The 21,105-nt window shown below is 32.6% G+C and overlaps 1 protein-coding gene across 2 annotated transcripts in view; it reads left to right on the forward strand.

Moving 5' to 3' along the window:
- The window catches only part of nAChRa5 (nicotinic acetylcholine receptor alpha 5 subunit), a 36,788-nt gene extending 17,420 nt beyond the window's left edge, over positions 1-19,368 (forward strand). The window contains exons 5-12 of one of the 2 annotated variants that reach the window (NM_001109782.1): positions 4,795-5,011; positions 5,060-5,194; positions 8,554-8,750; positions 12,789-12,972; positions 14,564-14,796; positions 15,178-15,276; positions 18,951-19,092; positions 19,142-19,368. In NM_001109782.1, the coding sequence (NP_001103252.1) occupies positions 4,795-5,011; positions 5,060-5,194; positions 8,554-8,750; positions 12,789-12,972; positions 14,564-14,796; positions 15,178-15,276; positions 18,951-19,092; positions 19,142-19,368 (1,434 nt within the window). The remainder of the gene's footprint in view (positions 1-4,794; positions 5,012-5,059; positions 5,195-8,553; positions 8,751-12,788; positions 12,973-14,563; positions 14,797-15,177; positions 15,277-18,950; positions 19,093-19,141) is intronic. The other variant, NM_001162522.1, reaches the window with a different exon arrangement.
- Positions 19,369-21,105: the final 1,737 nt, after the last annotated feature.

Below are 21,105 nucleotides of genomic sequence, written 5' to 3' on the forward strand. Positions count from 1 at the left end.
TGGTAAATACAATTTTTCACTACATATATTGCCTATCTTAATTTTTAACAAAAAACCTTAAAAGTTTACATCTTGTTAAAAGATGGTTTTATACGCAAAATGAGCCGCTGAATTCAATGGAACAAACCGCATTGCTCTACGACTTTTAGTTTTCGAGTTATGAATTTTTTTTTGGTAAATAAAATTTTTCGCTTAGATATTGCCTATCTTAATTTTTAGCAAAAAACTTTAAAAGTTTATATCTTGGTAAAAGATGGTTTTATACGCAAAATTAGCCGCTAAATTCAATGGAATAAACCGCATTGCTCAACGACTTGTAGTTTTTGAGTTATGAATTTTTTTTGGTAAATAAAATTTTTCACTATATATATGTATATTGCCTATCTTAATTTTTAGCAAAAAACTTTAAAAGTTTACATCTCGTTAAAAAATGGTTTTATACGCAAAATGAGCCGCTGAATTCAACGGAACAAACCGCATTGCTTTACGACTTTTAGTTTTTGAGTTATGAATTTTTTTTGGTAAATAAAATTTTTCACGATAGATATTGCCTATCTTAATTTTTAGCAAAAAACTTTAAAAGTTTACATCTTGTTAAAAGATGGTTTTATACGCAAAATGAGCCGCTGAATTCAACAGAACAAACCGCATTGCTTTACGACTTTTAGTTTTCGAGTTATGAATTTTTTTTGGTAAATAAAATTTTTCACTATAGATATTGCCTATCTTAATTTTTAGCAAAAAACTTTAAAAGTTTACATCTTGTTAAATTATGGTTTTATACGCAAAATGAGCCGCTGAATTCAGTGGAATAAACCGCATTGCTCTACGACTTTTAGTTTTCGAGTCATGAATTTTTTTTGGTAAATACAATTTTTCACTACATATATTGCCTATCTTAATTTTTAACAAAAAACCTTAAAAGTTTACATCTTGTTAAAAGATGGTTTTATACGCAAAATGAGCCGCTGAATTCAATGGAACAAACCGCATTGCTCTACGACTTTTAGTTTTCGAGTTATGAATTTTTTTTTGGTAAATAAAATTTTTCGCTTAGATATTGCCTATCTTAATTTTTAGCAAAAAACTTTAAAAGTTTATATCTTGGTAAAAGATGGTTTTATACGCAAAATTAGCCGCTAAATTCAATGGAATAAACCGCATTGCTCAACGACTTGTAGTTTTTGAGTTATGAATTTTTTTTGGTAAATAAAATTTTTCACTATATATATGTATATTGCCTATCTTAATTTTTAGCAAAAAACTTTAAAAGTTTACATCTCGTTAAAAAATGGTTTTATACGCAAAATGAGCCGCTGAATTCAACGGAACAAACCGCATTGCTTTACGACTTTTAGTTTTTGAGTTATGAATTTTTTTTGGTAAATAAAATTTTTCACGATAGATATTGCCTATCTTAATTTTTAGCAAAAAACTTTAAAAGTTTACATCTTGTTAAATTATGGTTTTATACGCAAAATGAGCCGCTGAATTCAACGGAACAAACCGCATTGCTTTACGACTTTTAGTTTTCGAGTTATGAATTTTTTTTGGTAAATAAATTTTTTCACTATAGATATTGCCTATCTTAATTTTTAGCAAAAAATTTTAAAAGTTTACATCTTGTTAAATTATGGTTTTATACGCAAAATGAGCCGCTGAATTCAGTGGAATAAACCGCATTGCTCTACGACTTTTAGTTTTCGAGTTATGAATTTTTTTTGGTAAATACAATTTTTCACTATATATATTGCCTATCTTAATTTTTAACAAAAAACCTTAAAAGTTTACATCTTGTTAAAAGATGATTTTATACGCAAACTGAGCCGCTGAATTCAATGGAACAAACCGCATTGCTCTACGACTTTTAGTTTTCGAGTTATAAATTTTTTTTGGTAAATAAAATTTATCACTATAGATATTGCCTATCTTAATTTTTAACAAAAAACCTTAAAAGTTTATATCTTGGTAAAAGATGGTTTTATACGCAAAATTAGCCGCTAAATTCAATGGAATAAACCGCATTGCTCAACGACTTGTAGTTTTTGAGTTATGAATTTTTTTTGGTAAATAAAATTTTTCACTATATATATGTATATTGCCTATCTTAATTTTTAGCAAAAAACTTTAAAAGTTTACATCTCGTTAAAAAATGGTTTTATACGCAAAATGAGCCGCTGAATTCAATGGAACAAACCGCATTGCTTTACGACTTTTAGTTTCTGAGTTATGAATTTTTTTTGGTAAATAAAATTTTTCACGATAGATATTGCCTATCTTAATTTTTAGCAAAAAACTTTAAAAGTTTACATCTTGTTAAATTATGGTTCTATACGCAAAATGAGCCGCTGAATTCAATGGAACAAACCGCATTACTCTACGACTTTTAGTTTTCGAGTTATGAATTTTTTTTGGTAAATAAAATTTATCACTATAGATATTGCCTATCTTAATTTTTAACAAAAAACCTTAAAAGTTTATATCTTGGTAAAAGATGGTTTTATACGCAAAATTAGCCGCTAAATTCAATGGAATAAACCGCATTGCTCAACGACTTGTAGTTTTTGAGTTATGAATTTTTTTTGGTAAATAAAATTTTTCACTATATATATATGTATATTGCCTATCTTAATTTTTAGCAAAAAACTTTAAAAGTTTACATCTCGTTAAAAAATGGTTTTATACGCAAAATGAGCCGCTGAATTCAATGGAACAAACCGCATTGCTTTACGACTTTTAGTTTTTGAGTTATGAATTTTTTTTGGTAAATAAAATTTTTTACGATAGATATTGCCTATCTTAATTTTTAGCAAAAAACTTTAAAAGTTTACATCTTGTTAAATTATGGTTTCATACGCAAAATGAGCCGCTGAATTCAACGGAACAAACCGCATTGCTTTACGACTTTTAGTTTTCGAGTTATGAATTTTTTTTGGTAAATAAAATTTTTCACTATAGATATTGCCTATCTTAATTTTTAGCAAAAAACTTTAAAAGTTTACATCTTGTTAAATTATGGTTTTATACGCAAAATGAGCCGCTGAATTCAGTGGAATAAACCGCATTGCTCTACGACTTTTAGTTTTCGAGTTATGAATTTTTTTTGGTAAATACAATTTTTCACTATATATATTGCCTATCTTAATTTTTAACAAAAAACCTTAAAAGTTTACATCTTGTTAAAAGATGGTTTTATACGCAAAATGAGCCGCTGAATTTAATGGAACAAACCGCATTGCTCTACGACTTTTAGTTTTCGAGTTATGAATTTTTTTTGGTAAATAAAATTTATCACTATAGATATTGCCTATCTTAATTTTTAACAAAAAACCTTAAAAGTTTATATCTTGGTAAAAGATGGTTTTATACGCAAAATTAGCCGCTAAATTCAATGGAATAAACCGCATTGCTCAACGACTTGTAGTTTTTGAGTTATGAATTTTTTTTGGTAAATAAAATTTTTCACATTATATATGTATATTGCCTATCTTAATTTTTAGCAAAAAACTTTAAAAGTTTATATCTCGTTAAAAAATGGTTTTATACGCAAAATGAGCCGCTGAATTCAATGGAACAAACCGCATTGCTTTACGACTTTTAGTTTCTGAGTTATGAATTTTTTTTGGTAAATAAAATTTTTCACGATAGATATTGCCTATCTTAATTTTTAGCAAAAAACTTTAAAAGTTTACATCTTGTTAAATTATGGTTTTATACGCAAAATGAGCCGCTGAATTCAACGGAACAAACCGCATTGCTTTACGACTTTTAGTTTTCGAGTTATGAATTTTTTTTGGTAAATAAAATTTTTCACTATAGATATTGCCTATCTTAATTTTTAGCAAAAAACTTTAAAAGTTTACATCTTGTTAAATTATGGTTTTATACGCAAAATGAGCCGCTGAATTCAGTGGAATAAACCGCATTGCTCTACCACTTTTAGTTTTCGAGTCATGAATTTTTTTTGGTAAATACAATTTTTCACTATATATATTGCCTATCTTAATTTTTAACAAAAAACCTTAAAAGTTTACATCTTGTTAAAAGATGGTTTTATACGCAAAATGAGCCGCTGAATTCAATGGAACAAACCGCATTACTCTACGACTTTTAGTTTTCGAGTTATGAATTTTTTTTGGTAAATAAAATTTATCACTATAGATATTGCCTATCTTAATTTTTAACAAAAAACCTTAAAAGTTTATATCTTGGTAAAACATGGTTTTATACGCAAATTCAATGGAACAAACCGCATTGCTCTACGACTTTTATTTTGTGAGTTATGAATTTTTTTTGGTAAATAAACCGGCTCTAAACCAGGTTTTTCAAGTTAGTTGTAAAACGTGTGGTCAAATTAGACCAACTAAACAAAAATTAAAGAATACTGTCACAGGGTGGGATAAAAATAAAAAATGAAAAAAAATAAAATAAAAAACTACCAATATGTTGTAACTTACAATGTGAAACTAATCTACAGCCTTAACTAATCATGCTAAAGGAACAAAACACTGAATTTGACTTTGATGGTATCAAAATTCTTGATTAAGAAACACAAAAAAAGACTCACTTCCGAATTGATTCATATCTAAAAAAATAAAAATATTGCTGGTAATTCTAAACCAAATAATGAAAAACCTAATAAAATTAAAAAAAAATATTTTGAAAAAGTTAGAACAGTAGAGAATTATTTTATTTATTTCTTGTTTTTTTAAATAGTACTGTGAACAGAATTTTATTACAATCAATCATTCAGAGGCGTCAAAAAGTTTTGATTAATTTAAAATATTTTCGCAGGTCGAGCTGGCCAAGCAGACCGAAGAGGGAGACGTCAGCAACTACCAAGCGAATGGCGAATTCGACTTGATTAGTTTTTCCTCCGTGAAACATATCGAATTTTACTCGTGTTGTCCCGAGCCTTATCCCGATATAACCTACACCATCAAACTAAAACGGCGCCCCCTTTTTTACGTTTTTAATTTAATCCTGCCCTGTATCCTAATCAACGGCATAGGTAATTTATCACTCAGCGGCTGAATGGATCATCTGTATTTATTTGCAGCTCTCTTGGTCTTTTATGTTCCTTCGGAATCTGGCGAAAAAGTAACCCTCGGGATAAGTGCCCTGCTCTCAATGACAGTGTTCCTGATGACGATTCGGGAAACGCTGCCTCCGACTGAGAAAACACCGCTAATTAGTAAGTTTCCTACGATTTTTTGCAGCTGAATAAATTCCACTGGAGTCGGGATTGATCATCTCATAATCAATTCGTTGGCGTTTGACGTGTCTGAAATCTGAAACCACTGAAAACAGCTTATTCTCGTTAAAATCAGCCTTTATGTTCCTAATAAAAAGCCTGACATCGTCTCGTTCAATCCGCTCAATACTCTACTCTCGCACTTTCTTAATTTTAAACTCGCGCAAAAATTTAACGAAGTTCGAAATTGGCGACAATGAAATTTTCTTACTTCAATTTTTAATTGGGTCAAGTACGATGCGGGTCCAGAGTGTTTTAATAAATGATACAAGGGTCCGGAAAGTAAATTCCCGCATAAAAATGGGCAACTTCCGTTTTAATAATACCGCAATAATTACAATTTTACAGCCCGAGGCTTGAAGGAAATAGTGGAGATGAGATATATTTGAATTATTAAATAGCGTACGAAAGTCAATAAAGCAGAACAAACATGCCGCAGTTCAAGTCCTGAAAGCAGACAGTTAATTTCTAATACACTATTACAACTGTACACAATACCAATTAACAAAATAATTATTTTGCCAATTATTTTAATTAAAGTACATCTTTTTTAATGAAACAATACCACTGAAAAACAACTCAAACGATAACAACGTCTAACTAATAAAACTATTAAAACATAACATCCAGTACTTGTTTCACATTTATTTTGAAAATAAACCCGACATCGAGAGCAAATTCCCAAGACGGTACATCAACACAAACAATAAATATTTCTGTTGCTTCTTTCTACAGTGTTAAAGCTTTAAACCCGCAATTTAATTCAACCAATAATATTTTCATACACTGGATGAAGCTGTTTAAATCATTTTTATAATAAAGCCCTAGTTCAAAAATTCCGTTCATCATTTAATTAATAAAACAGTTGAATATTAATTACATTAAATTAAATTAAGGAAATTAAATCGAATTATTAATCGATTAAAAAAATTATATAGCTTTGATTTAGGCATTTATGTGTGTTTTTTAATATAGTTAATAAAATTTAGTAAAAACTGATAGAAAGTTTTATTTTATTCCGCAATTTTTCCAAAAAATTAAGTTACCTCAAATAGTTTTGGAGTTATTATCCGATAAATGTTCGTAAATCGACCAAAATCTCGACAAAAAGTGAAGTAAAAAAATCGAAGCAATTGGCTTTATGAGAACACAGAGACATAGAAAAGACCATAAAACTTTTTTTATTTTTGTAAAGGTAAGTGACGTCCACTAACACTAATAACCCTGTCAAGTTAAGCAAATCAGTGGAAAAAAATCCAAGAAAATTGGATATTTTGAAACACTTGGGAAAACATACATATTGTACCAGCAATATGAAAAAGTCCACTATTAGAACTTTTTTTTTACGAAAGCCATATACGTAGTATCACTTGACTCAACTAAAATTATTTTCAAGTCTACAGGGAGTTTCCGAAATTAGCTAAATCACAAAATTTGTTATTTTAAATAAAACAACCTATATTTTTTGCATTTTTAGACAAAATTGTTATTGTTATTTTGCTTTGTTTTTGAAATAATTTGTTTTTTTACAAATATACGCTTTTTTAAATCGTTACATAAAAACTAAGAATCTCAGAAAAGTAGAGCTTTCACCACTTTAAAGAAGAAAGTTCAAACTTAAAGGACATTTTTTTAGCTTAACGCCATCAAGAAAATAAAAAATAAAAGGTTTGTTGCAAGTTGAATAATTCAAAATTCTAAAAGAAACACATCAACAGTTAAGTGTCATTTGCTGATTACTCAAAGAATATTTATTTAACTTTAAACATAAAAAATATACATAATGTTTCAGTAGTCGAAAAGTGAAATTTTCAGCTAATAATAACTTTGATATTTTTTTCTTATATCTCGGAATCACATCTATTAGTTTTTATCTTGATACCAAAATTAAAGCTAGACTAACTGACTGGGTTAATTCTGTTCATACAGTGCGTTCAAAAAATCTTTAAGTCAACTCTTGCTGGCAGATTTTTATTGTCTTTAATAGATTATCGTTTAATTCTGTTGAAATGTCAAATGCCCTACTTGCGATTTTCTGCAATGCCAGTATTTTCCTATGTTGTAATCGTAAGAAAGCAATATACGTTCAAAATTTCACAGCAAGAGTTGATCTAAAGACTTTTTAAACGCACTGTATAACTGTCACTGTCAGGAAGTAATCCTGATTTTATTCGGAAGTAAAATTACCGTTGGGGGCACCACTGAGCTAGGTCGAAAACAGTAACCATAAATGGCGGGAAAATGTTTATTCGGATATTTTGAGCGTTGTACGAATTTTGGGGCTTCACAATTATTACATTGCCTATGCGGAATGATTATTGCATCTTTGATGCAAGAAACTTATGTTGACAAATGAGAGATGACGAGGAAAACACGAATAACGAATGACTGTTTGGTTCACTTTCTTTATTGGAAAATTATTACAAAGACATTGAAAAGCCTACCTTTTGGCATAATTTACGTTTAAATGTATCAGCAGTTGTTAATCTTTATTGTAGTTTTGTAGATTTACCGCAGCATTTCATGATTTTTTCAGTGGAAAATTTTAACCTAAAATTCATAACACTTCACTAATTTATTGGTTTCTTGAGCCAAACTTTGTGTTCGCTGTGATCCATTACTTATAATCTTTAATTAGACAACTGTTTGATAACACTTTGTAATCAAAATTTAAATATTTTTCACTTTTTATCCACTTTCAAGTTCCAACAATAAACACTTTATACCACGAAAAACTACAGAACCAAAGTCAACGCTAGTATTTACCACCACGTACTTTTAAAGTAATTCTCTCTAATGTAAGTAATTAACACTATACACGCAAAATTGTTGAACAATTCATTAAATGTCAGTTAAATGTGGCATTACGAAAATTTCTTTACTGTTTTCGACATAGTTCAAAAGTCATCACCAGAGGGCGTCTAGTTAATTTTATTTCCGAATAAGGAAAATGTAGTCCTTTCCTAAATACTGAAATACTGTCTTGTATCTCTAAAACAAATAACCAAATAAAGGTAAAAATTTGAGATAAAATATAAATTATTTTGGCAAAAATTATTTCAAATTAATTAAAATAATTATTACTGATTTTTCACACCAATTAATAATGGATTGTTGGATAGCCAAATTGTCAATTTTATTAATTACAGGCCGTGTTTTTTCGTACAAAGAAAGCGACCGCACTTTTCCTGCAGACTTGAGCACCCTGTGATTTACTCTCGCTTTTTTCCTTTGAATAAGGTCGCATGTTCATCAAGGGCGCTCCCGCAAATTTGTTATCTTTTCTCGACTTTTTTAAGGTATGTACTACGGCGTGAGCATCTGTCTTGTGTCGTTCGCTTCCGGTCTTTCGGTGGTCACCCTCAACATATATCACCGAGGCGTTCGAGGCTCAGCAGTGCCCAAAATCATAAGAACGGTGGTTTTGGACAAGCTGGCACCTCTCGTTTTCATGCGATTCGAGACCAACAACCGACATCGAAATTCCCAAATACAGGTAAGTGAAAAGTGTTGGTCTAATTAGTGAGATTCCGTGTGTGTGAGGAATGTGCTTTGTGAAATTGTAGCACCTTCACAACGCCGCTTATTAATTTATCATTTCTGCTTCCTGTCGCGCGAAAAATATTTTGTTGTGTTAACCGATATGTTTTGATGATTGATTACTTTGATTTAGGCTTGAGCGCGCCGAAATTATAATAAAATTAATGATGTTATGAAGCCATCATACGCGAAAAACGAAACCATTGTCAAAGCTTAAGAATTTATCATTAGGGCCCGGAATGGCGCCATGAATTTTTCATGGTTTACGTGAGATATTTGAAACTCAAGGAAATGCGCAAGAAATGATAGCCAACGTATCGCATTTTGTCTATGGAGAAGATGACTTGTAATTTTTTCGAGAGATTGATTTATGAGGTTTCTGCAAATCGTCTCACGTGAGCGATTTATCTGTCTTACAAGTTTTGACGCGATTTTGTGATTTGTAACAGTTTATGAAAACATAAATTTCGCGAATTGGCTTTTTTAAATCAATCTGAAAGTTATCGGGGCGAGATGAGTGCTTCGAGATCAATTTAACAACAAATTCTCGCAATTACGGTTTGCAATTCGGGCGATAAAATCAAATCTACTTCACATGTAAACAATGAACGGAAAACGTGCTCGAATTTTAAGCGGCGCCACACGCAGCCCGAATTTCAAGAACGCCCCAGATTTAGTCGAATTTAACGAAAACAAAATAAAATATTTAATGCAATTCATGCCCAATTGCAATTGTAGCCGAAAATTTAGACTTGATGAGTTTCTTGATATTTGCAGTGTTTTTTTACAAAATAATGTAGTTCCAGGAAATATTCTTGCTTAAAATAAATGGCTAGATTGTTTCTTTACTGAATAAAATGTTTAATAATGAAAAAGCATTTTATAGATAATTAAAAAATGCAGGCATGAGATGTTTTATATTTTTTTTAGCTGTTCTCAATTCTTAGATGTAAAGCAAAAATTAAATTGAAAGAAGGCAACTCTCTTTGAATACCTAGCTAGCTAGAAGGAGATAATTTTAATGTAATTATTCAAGACAGAGATTTGTATCGCCACAAATTTTGGCAATTTCTCCAAAATTAGTACAAAATTAGAGCATATAAGTTCGAAATCGACTTGCATTACGATTTTTTGTAGCCACTGCTGTCAACGTTTTCTTTGAAGTTTTGAAGTTCGAGGCTCGATATTTTGTGAATATTTTTAACAAGAAAATTATTTCTGAATTAAAAAAAATTAAGATTAAAAATTTTGGTTTTACTTAGTTTCGTTCAGCACAGATTTTGTAATACAGAGAACTACTGAGCTCCCTCACCATGACAAGGTGTCAACCTCCCAAGGCATTTTTTTTCTTTTATTACTAAAATTAAAAACTATAATAATTATTAAAATGCACATCATATTATTATGTATTTATGTAAAAAGCTGTAAAACTAAACTTGAAATATTATTCATAAATCTTTTTTTATTATTCTTCGTATTGGTAAATTGCGACTATGTCTTGAATCAATTATTTCAGACAACATGGCATTTATTTAAAAAAAATTGAGACAATCTTTCATTGTTCCGTTCCAATAATATTTACTATCGTTTTTCTCAATAATACAATATTTTAAATCTCAGGAAGTGCACACTATAAATAACAAGTTATTATCAAGTACATGTATTTATCTTTTTATTTTAAAATTACTTTATATCTTAGACAGAATCTAATTCTGAGAATCGGTTTGCAGAAAGCGAAAATAAAATTATATTTGAGATTGAATTTTATTTTTTTTTGCCATTTATTTTCCATTGACAAACCTCAATTCAATCACGCAATAAATTTTAATTGTGATTAAATTATTTTATAAACCGGCTCTGATGAGGACTGGTTTATAGAAGCGTCATTAATTTAATTTGCAATTAAATGCGTGACTAACTGGTCACGTGACCAAACTGAGCCAATTTGATTGGTCTATTCGCGTTGTTAACTTTTAACAACGAATTAAAATTTAATGAAGCTTTCTATAAATCAGCCCCAAGTATTTAATCATTTTTCGTTTTATGGCAGTTTTAGGTAATATCGTGTTTCTTGTGCTAGATAGACATTTAATTTCAACAGTAGCTTTTGAACTGAATAACCCATCTGGTGTTGTACCTAACAATTTTTTTCTTTATGAACAAAAAAGCCGCATGAATTTACCTTTAAACCTGTGATCTGCTCAAACTTTGCCATTGCTTTTTCTTCATTAATTCTCCACTGTAGCGGTTTAAATTTTTTAAATTTAAACACACTGACACAATAAAAGATACCTTTTACAGCATTTGCTGTATTTGTTGTACATTTCATATTAATAATTCTTTCGAAATTTCTTTCTTTATCTCACCGCTCATTATCATTATGTTGACCAATTGTTAAAAGTGGAATTTTTAAAATATCGTCAGCATAACCAAATCATTCAAAAAATAATTTATTATTTTTTCATTTTTTATAAATATATATTTCTGTTAACATGTCATTAGTGGCAATAATCCAAATCTGCACTTTGAATACGATTTTTTTATTTAATTTCGTAGTTTGAAATTTCTTGGTTTTTAATAAGCGATTTGAAAATTTATTGGTGTAAATACTCTTAGAGTTTTGTCCATAATTTTAATATAAATTTGTTTAAATATCTAAATATGATTTACTTTCTTTATAACTTACATTCTCTTTCTGGGCTTTTTAGCTAAGTTAAGAAAAAAAAGAAGGTTTTAGTTGAAACACCTTATTTAAAAAAAAAACAATAAATCAGTCACTAATTTTTATTTCTTCAATAAATCATTTACATCAAGTTTTTCGAGCAAATTCTCAATTCGCTGCAGCCTCTCGCAGACCACCTTCAAAGAGTAGGGCGCTTCGATTTCCTGGTTTTTATTCATCGATAAATCTTTAAAGATATTTTGCAACAGATCGATAATCGTTTGGTCCCGAATGTATTGTTTATTTCCCGGATTATCTTTCACATAAACACAACCGTAATTATACGGCTGTATGACCAAAACCCGGTCTTTAGTAAAAACGTTACAAATCTGAAGCAACTTCCGAAAAAAACTTCTAAAAATTCCATCAGACGACTCCCGGTATTTCCCGAAAATAACCCTCTCGATATTTGTGATATAATGAGCCCGCTCTTTCTTATCGACAAACTGAGCCTCTTTCTGAATGTCCTGCAAGTCACTCACGGCCAAACCGATCAACAAATTTTGCAAAATAATCGCGATCAGAACAATGAAAACGACGTAAATAATGTGACTAAAAATCGGGTTCGCGGAAAATTGCTGAGGGTAGCTTGAGTCCGGGTCACCGGCAAACATCGTAGTCACATCGTAGAGGGTTTGGAAGAAAACGTCTTCGTCAGTTTCTTGCAAAATGTAGAAACAGAAGAAGAAAGCCATCACGGGGAAAAGATAGAAGATCATGTATTTGCAAAAACTGATGCAGATTTGTTTGAGGATTATAACCTTGACGGTGAAAAAGGGGAGGTTTCCCAACTGCATGAAAATGCCCAGTGTTGAAGTGAGGAAAACAACCGCGAAAGCGACCCTTATGTTCTCCTTATTCTCATTAAGCAAAGCTTCAAACCACCCGGCTGCGATAATGTAGATCACTCCGCCGATCAGAATAATATCGATGATGTTTTCCACACGTTTGAGGTAATCGGTGCGAAAAATCAACATTTGCGAAAACTCCAGCATAAACATCAAATCGACCGAAATTATCAAAAGACTATTGGACGTTATGGAGTAAGTTGAATACTCGAAACCGTAGAACAGGAGAGACCCATATGCGATAAAATACAACAACAGGTTCAAATAAACAAGCCACTTGAACCGGCGCCACTTCACCGCCAAGTAACTCGAAATTACGGGGTGGTTCAAGAGATACGTCAAGTTTTTCATTTTGACCAACTGGTCCAAAAACTCCGACTCGTGCACGTCACTCTCACCGTTAACACCAATCAAAGCCTCGTAGTTGATCTCAATCGCAAATTTCTGTTTCTTGTTCCTGAGCTCGTACAGCATGTTGTCGATTTCCTTCTCACTTTTGGGGATGTTGACACAATTGTCGAAAAACTGCTCCAGAACACTGGCCTCAATCGAATGCATTGGCGTGTACCCGAAGAGGTCTCTCTCCGTCAAAGGCGCCCCCATTGATAGTAATTTTAAAATATTCTCCAAACATCTATAATGAGTGGCGTAGTGAAGAGCAGTCCTGTTGAGTTCGTCCTTGGCTAATAAATATTTGGAACGTCAGGAATTGTCGTAGTTGTGCAAGTGATCCAAAACCAGCTCCATGTACTTATCAATTTCATTTTTTATAAATATATATTTCTGTTAACATGTCATTAGTGGCTATAATCCAAATCTGCACTTTAAATACGAATTTTTTTATTTAATTTCGTAGTTTGAAATTTTTTGGTTTTTAATAAGCGATTTGAAAATTTATTGGTGTAAATACTCCTAGATTTTTGTCCATAATTTTAATACAAATTTGTTTAAATATCTAAATATGATTTACTTTCTTTATAACTTACATTCTATTTCTGTAATTTTTAGCTAAGTTAAGAAAAAAGAGAAGGTTTTAGTTGAGACACCTTATTTAAAAAAAACAATAAATCAGTCACTAATTTTTATTTCTTCAATAAATCATTTACATCAAGTTTTTCGAGCAAATTCTCAATTCGCTGCAGCCTCTCGCAGACCACCTTCAAAGAGTAGGGCGCTTCGATTTCCTGGTTTTTATTCATCGATAAATCTTTGAAGATATTTTGCAACAGATCGATAATCGTTTGGTCCCGAATGTATTGTTTATTTCCCGGATTATCTTTCACATAAACACAACCGTAATTATACGGCTGTATGACCAAAACCCGGTCTTTGGTAAAAACGTTACAAATCTGAAGCAACTTCCGAAAAAAACTTCTAAAAATTCCATCGGACGACTCCCGGTATTTCCCGAAAATAACCCTCTCGATATTTGTGATATAATGTGCCCGCTCTTTCTTATCGACAAACTGAGCCTCTTTCTGAATGTCCTGCAAGTCACTCACCGCCAAACCGATCAATAAATTTTGCAAAATAATCGCGATCAGAACAATGAAAACGACGTAAATAATGTGACTAAAAATCGGGTTCGCGGAAAATTGCTGAGGGTAGCTTGAGTCCGGGTCACCGGCAAACATCGTGGTCACATCGTAGAGGGTTTGGAAGAAAACGTCTTCGTCAGTTTCTTGCAAAATGTAGAAGCAGAAGAAGAAAGCCATCACGGGGAAAAGATAGAAGATCATGTATTTGCAAAAACTGATGCAGATTTGTTTGAGGATTATCACCTTGACGGTGAAAAATGGGAGGTTTCCCAACTGCATGAAAATGCCCAGTGTTGAAGTGAGGAAAACAACCGCGAAAGCGACCCTTATGTTCTCCTTATTCTCATTAAGCAAAGCTTTAAACCACCCGGCTGCGATAATGTAGATCACTCCGCCGATCAGAATAATATCGATGATGTTTTCCACACGTTTGAGATAATCGGTGCGAAAAATCAACATTTGCGAAAACTCCAGCATAAACATCAAATCAACCGAAATTATCAAAAGACTATTGGACGTTATGGAGTAAGTTGAATACTCGAAACCGTAGAACAGGAGAGACCCATACGCGATAAAATACAACAACAGGTTCAAATAAACAAGCCACTTGAACCGGCGCCACTTCACCGCCAAGTAACTCGAAATTACGGGGTGGTTCAAGAGATACGTCAAGTTTTTCATTTTGACCAACTGGTCCAAAAACTCCGACTCGTGCACGTCACTCTCACCGTTAACACCAATCAAAGCCTCGTAGTTGATCTCAATCGCAAATTTCTGTTTCTTGTTCCTGAGCTCGTACAGCATGTTGTCGATTTCCTTCTCACTTTTGGGGATGTTGACACAATTGTCGAAAAACTGCTCCAGAACACTGGCCTCAATCGAATGCATTGGCGTGTACCCGAAGAGGTCTCTCTCCGTCAAAGGGGCCCCCAGTGATAGCAATTTTAAAATATTTTCCGAACATCTGTAATGAGTGGCGTAGTGAAGAGCAGTTCTGTTGAGTTCGTCCTTGGCTAATAAATATTCGGAAAGTCGGGACTTGTCGTAGTTGTGCAAGTGATCCAAAACCAGCTCCATGTACTTATCAATGCGGGCAAAGTTTTTGACATTTTTGTACTTGATTTGTAGTTTGATTAGAATGTCTTCTGGTAGTGTTAGGTGCGGGTTTTCAAGAAGTAGCCTAACTATGTCTTCGTGGTCTTCTTTCATTGCGATCATGATTGGCGAGTTTGGGTTTTTCACGAACGTTTTGTTCGGGTTTGTGCCTTTGTCTAGGAGGTGTTTGACACAAGGAGTCAAGCCTTTGGCACAACACAACTGGAGGAGAGTACAGCTCGAGTAGGCTTCAGCTGGACCGTCGACATCATCAGCCTGGTCTTTGCTTAAGTCAAGTGCTAGGAACGGTTCAGTTTGGCGCAGTTTTGCCAACTCAAACGTATTTTTGACTTGGTCTTGGCCAAACGTTTCGCTACTCTGGCACTGTTCCAAGATCGCAACTAATCTTTTATCTTCTTTGATCAAATCCAGCGGTTTTAAGCCGTTTGAATCGACCTGGTCCACAGTAACGCCTTTCCGGATCAACAACTCGCAGCACTCGTAAAACGACTCGCTCCGTTTTCCATACTTGAGAATAACACTGAGTGCGTTATTCGAGTAACTCTTGAAATAAGTCTTGTCTTGCCTGAACGGGTACTTGCTCGGCACATGCTTGGAACAGTACACTAATGAATTAGCTTCTTGGACTGTGAGATGTTGAATTATCGCTTGCAATTTCTCGGCGTTTGCATTTATGGCCGCATAATGAATCCCTTCCCAATGATCGTTTTTGGTCGGTTCGGTGAAATTCGCCCCCAAATCAATTAAAGTCGAGATGGTTGCACCTTTCACGTCGTGCATGGAATTGCTGTCGTTGCAGGCGATTATGAAAATGTTGTGGTTGTCGAAAGGGTGGTGATACTCGACAGAGAGTAGCTCATTGTGGTGTCTTAGGAGCTTAACGATGGATTTTGTGTCGTTGTTGCGGACGTATTTTAGGAGTTTTTTTTGTTGTTCGGATGTGACTGAACGTTTGCCACAAATCATCTTGTACACCAAACACTGACTCAGTTTGTTAAAGAAGTAATACACTCAACTATCAACACGTTTTGCTAATAATTTGTGACAACATTGTGATATCAATTACACGAGGTTTTATTGATAACGGAGATAATTCCTTGATGTAGAGATTAGTGGTTAATGGTGCGCATTAGTGTGACAATTCTTTACGCGAAATAACGGAACTTACTATTATAATTTGTTACGTGTTTTCGTTGAGATAAGCGATGAATTTGAATACCGCAACGTAGATAATAAATTAGCCAGCAACTACAAATCGTATAACAATAATTTATTTATTCTTTGAAAATATACATTTATTTATAGGACAATAGTCAAGTAATACAGTTATAAGTATATACAAATGAAAAAATTACAATTATTAGTTCAGATCTTAAAACATTGGGACGTCACATCAGCAGTAATAAACTCATCATAACTGCAGTTTATAAGACTTGTGGAAGAACAAGTTTTTCTAAGAATCGTAACAAAAAAATATTTTTGGATATTTTATGTGATAGTTGCTTAACATGGCCTGTCCAATTACGTTATTAAGGTCCGTTAACACATCTGAGAATTTTATTGTTTCTGGGTTTCCAAAATTAATATTATGGAGAGAGATGATATTTCTTTTTATTTTACGTTCATTTAAACATAAGTCCATGTATGCAAAATATACACGAGCTTTTTCTTGTCATTGGCATAATTCCTGCTTAAGGACTTCAAGATGGTTTGATAGTTTAGATAGCGTGCTGTCGTCAGTAAATACTGTTATGTTTACTTTTGAAAAATCTTCATTAACATTGTTTATATACATAGCAAAAAGAAGTGGACCTAATGCAGAACCTTGTGGTACTCCTCTTGTTATTTTTTTCCTATCAGATAGCGAGTTTATTCTTTTATACATTGATACCGATCATTTAATTAGCTGAATGCTTAATGCAAATTTACGCAAAATATAGCTCTAAAATAATTCTGTTCTTTGAGAGATAATGCCAGTTAGATGTACAGTAGCATCTGTTGAAGTTATCTAAGCGGTAAATCTACTGTTGTAGATTTACCGCTTTGAATTCCTAACTGATTTTCGTAAATAAAGCTGTCAGTCAGAAAATTTTTAGTTTGTTCTAAAATAGTTTCTAAGATTTTCGAAAACTTAGGCAAAATCGAAATTTGAAAATTGTTTAAGTCATCTGTTGTGCCTCCTTTATGTGACAGTTTTAGATTAGCAACTTTAAAAACAGTTGGAAACTTTTCAATACAAGAATTGATTAATTTAGTTAAGGCGGAAATTGTCACATCAAGAACACGTTTTATTAATGGAATGATGATGTCATAAATATTTTTACTTGGTTTATTTTTCATCTTAAAAAACTTAAAGTTTGACTGACGGTAGGAAATTTAAAGCATGGTTAATTTATTTGTTGGTAGAGTATTGTTATTATTTATAGGGTAATTTGGAAGTTTATCAACAATTTCGTTTGCTAAATTTACAAAATACGTACTAAAATTGTCAGGTGGCACATCAGTGTTCCTAATATTTTTACTCTGTTTATTCGTATTTCTGTTACAATTAACAACCTTCCAGTAAGATTTAGAAGAATTATTGTTACTTGAGATGTAATTTGTATATTTTTTTGTGTAAATCTCTGATTTTCTTTAATTGCGACGTAAACCATTTTAACGTAACATTCTTGTTGAAAATTCTATTGATTTGTTTGTTTCAAAGGGAAAATATTATTAAAACAGCAAAGATTTTCTAGGAGTTTGTCAAAATTTTCTTCCACAGAGACGTTTTTTTAGTCAATAAAGTACCAGTTGGCAACTACAAGTGCATTATAAAAATTACCAAATCCCTGAAAATGCAACCGTCCAATTGCAATTCTTATTAGTTTTGATGTAATTTATTTAATTAATTTTATTTAAGAATACAACTACTTCTTTATGATCTTAAAAATTTTCATTAAAATTTATTATTATGTTATCATATATTTAAAAATAATATATCATTATACGAGTTTTATAAGACGTTCTATTGTGGCACTCCTTCGTCGTGCTCCAATATAATGAGTGCCAGAATTAATTCGAGTGTAATATACTATTTTTTCTACTATCTATTTTTGTTGTTTGTGATAACTGATGAGACCCAGCCCAACACTGCCAATACAACTAAAAATTTACTAAAAAAAGTTGCATAAAAGTTCTCTTTGTGAAACTACTTTCAGTCTCACAATGAACAATTTGTGAAACCAAAGTATAAAAAAATATTATTGAGCAAAAGGACGTCCACAACAGACATCAGTAATATCGTTATACTCAACACATAATAAATCATTTCTACAAAGAATAGCTCTTTCTCCGTGAATGGAGTGCTGTCTAGAAAATTGGGATTCAAAGTTATTGTTATTAATTAAAGTACTTTCTATTTCAGCATTTAGAAAAAAGTGTGTAAGTATAGATTAATTCGTCCAATTTATTTTTAAATGATTGTATGTTCAGATGCGATATAATTACAAAGGCCTTCAATTTTTTGTGATACAAACCCGTTTTCGTCCCCATTTGTTGTTTGCAAGTCAAGTTAATGAAATTAATTTGTGATACTAACAAAGTATTTTACCATAAAGCATTTTTCCGCTCGGAGTGAAGATTTAATTTCGGCCCACAATTTCACGGCCTAGACAGCACACATAAAGAAATAATTTGCAAATTGGACAAATCTATTTTAATTAAAATATCCCCGCTTGCTTGCATTCCAGGTATGTGCCGAGAACCGCAAAGTTGGATTTCTCCTCCATCTTCGCCCTGCGATCAATTCGCAATAACTAAAGTTTTAGTGCGAGAACACTTAGTCCTATTACCTAGCGTAATCCGCCAAGTTTCCATTCCGCTTCATCAGCAAACATCCAAGCCCATGTTAAAGATTTATATTTGAAATTTGAACCAAGTTATATTTGCAGGAAATCAACCCACAAACAGGAACCAGACTGGACTGTCCGTGGCCTTGGACCGATAAAATGCCCCAAGAAGACGGTTACTGCCTGCAGCAGCGGCAGCAGCGGTCGCCCAGGTTCGTCCCAAGGCATAGGGTGGAGGATTTAGGTATTTTTTCCAATTTGAAACGATTTGAAACTACTTTTTGCGGCCTTAGACGCTTTCGAGAACCAAATCATAAGAATTTTGAACAAAGTTCACGCCAGTATCGACAGAAACGAGCAGCGGCTCACTGAACAGGACAGAAGAGAGCTGACAGAACTGGAATGGAAGCAGGCGTCAATTGTCCTGGACCGGCTCTTACTGGCGGTGTTTCTCCTCATCACTATCATCAGTACGACGACGATATTATGCAGAAGTCCGGCAAACGACGCGGCCTCTTAGTGCAAATCGTTCGATTTGTGGACACAGGTTTGAAAAACGTTCCAACGAAACCGGTATCACTTATTGGTTGTATCAATGTGATAACTTAATGATAAGGCGTACTTTGTCGTGGTAGGTGTACATAAATACCAACTTAAACGAACATGTACATTTTTACCAAAGTTCGGCAAAAATTAATCCCAGAATTAAATAAAGTTCGCTTTGTTAAGCTGCGAGATTATGCTTTCGTAAAAAATACTGAACCCGGCGCATCCACCATTTTGATAGCTTAATGAAGACGATTAAAATTTGGCTTAGCCTAATGGTTTTATGCGATTGTTGAGTGCATCTTGTAAGACGAGAGCAATTATTGTAATAATGGACATCATTACCAGAGCGTGCATTATGTTCGGATTAAAGCAGACAAATCTTATACCAAATTAATTACCGCACTTAATTGGGAAAAAATATTGAGTTTACAAAATTAATTAACCCACTTTCGTTTGTGCACAAAAACAACGATTAATGATTCTGGATGTTTTAGTTGATGCAATTATTTGCATATGAATAATTCTGTTCACATTATCATTTCTTACCGTCACTTTTGAAATCCCTTGAATTATTAATTCCAAACTGAGCCTGAAAGAAATGTACTTTATCTTAACGGCTCAACAGTGCGATATGATAATTTTAAATTGCGCGAATTTATTTCGGAATAATAAATTACGGGGTAAATTACTTTTGTCCCATTTTATTTTATTCAAGAGCTTCATTACTGTCCAACGTTACCGCAGTCTCAAGGAGGGAAAATTAAATTCGTTTTGAACGTGACTTGGCCAAGATGAAAAAATAAACAAATTCTCGCCAATAATGCGCGACTTATTTGAATGTAAGATTAAAACTCGCAGTTTTGATATCGATCCCCGTTTTAATCTTTCGCGCGATTACGTTTTAAAAGAGATATAAAAGAAAGCATCTTGCCAATACGTGTAATACTACTTTTTCATTAGGCCGGTTTTTTTCGCTAACTGTTCCGTGACCTGTAAGGAAACACACTGATAGCTATCTCTAGGGCCGAAAGCTTTATCTTTTTGCCGCCTCACTAACTCTGGTAAAAGTGTAGCTACGCAATTGTAAATTCGGTCAGAATCAGACAATGAAGAAACATGTTTAAACTAGTTCGTTTCTAGCTGTTTGTTTTGTAATACGTTGTAGCAAGCGTTAAAATAAAGTATTCAAGTTGTTATATCAATGACTTTTATTTCAAATTTTTCCACATAATGCAAGTCTCATCTGCAGTCACTTACACCTGTTCCTAATTATCTAAAATTCTGGAAAACCTCGATGATTTTATTACATAATCAGCCCTTCAGGTTTAACGGACGGGACACTGCACAAATTTTTCTTTTTGGGTAGGAACTAATATCAGTCAAGCAAGAGAAAAATAAAAATAGATAACGGACGGGACATAAAAATTTTGCTAATTTAAAAGACACTTAATTCCAACAATAATTATATTTAAAGTTAAAGGTGAAACTTTTGAAACCACGAAACCGAAGAACAAGGCAATGTTAGTGTAACGACTTCTGATTAATTTACTTTTTGTTTACACATGACGGACGAGACAAAAAAATCTTGAGTTTGAAAATAACTTCCAAAAATTTATTCAGGTTTGAATTATTAAATTAGAAATTATTGGTCTTGTTTAAACGTAAAAGCTAAGAAAAACATTTATGTTTGCAATAACGGACGGGACAG

The sequence above is a fragment of the Tribolium castaneum genome, chromosome 9, assembly GCF_031307605.1.
Source record: "Tribolium castaneum strain GA2 chromosome 9, icTriCast1.1, whole genome shotgun sequence".
NCBI lineage: Eukaryota > Metazoa > Arthropoda > Insecta > Coleoptera > Tenebrionidae > Tribolium > Tribolium castaneum.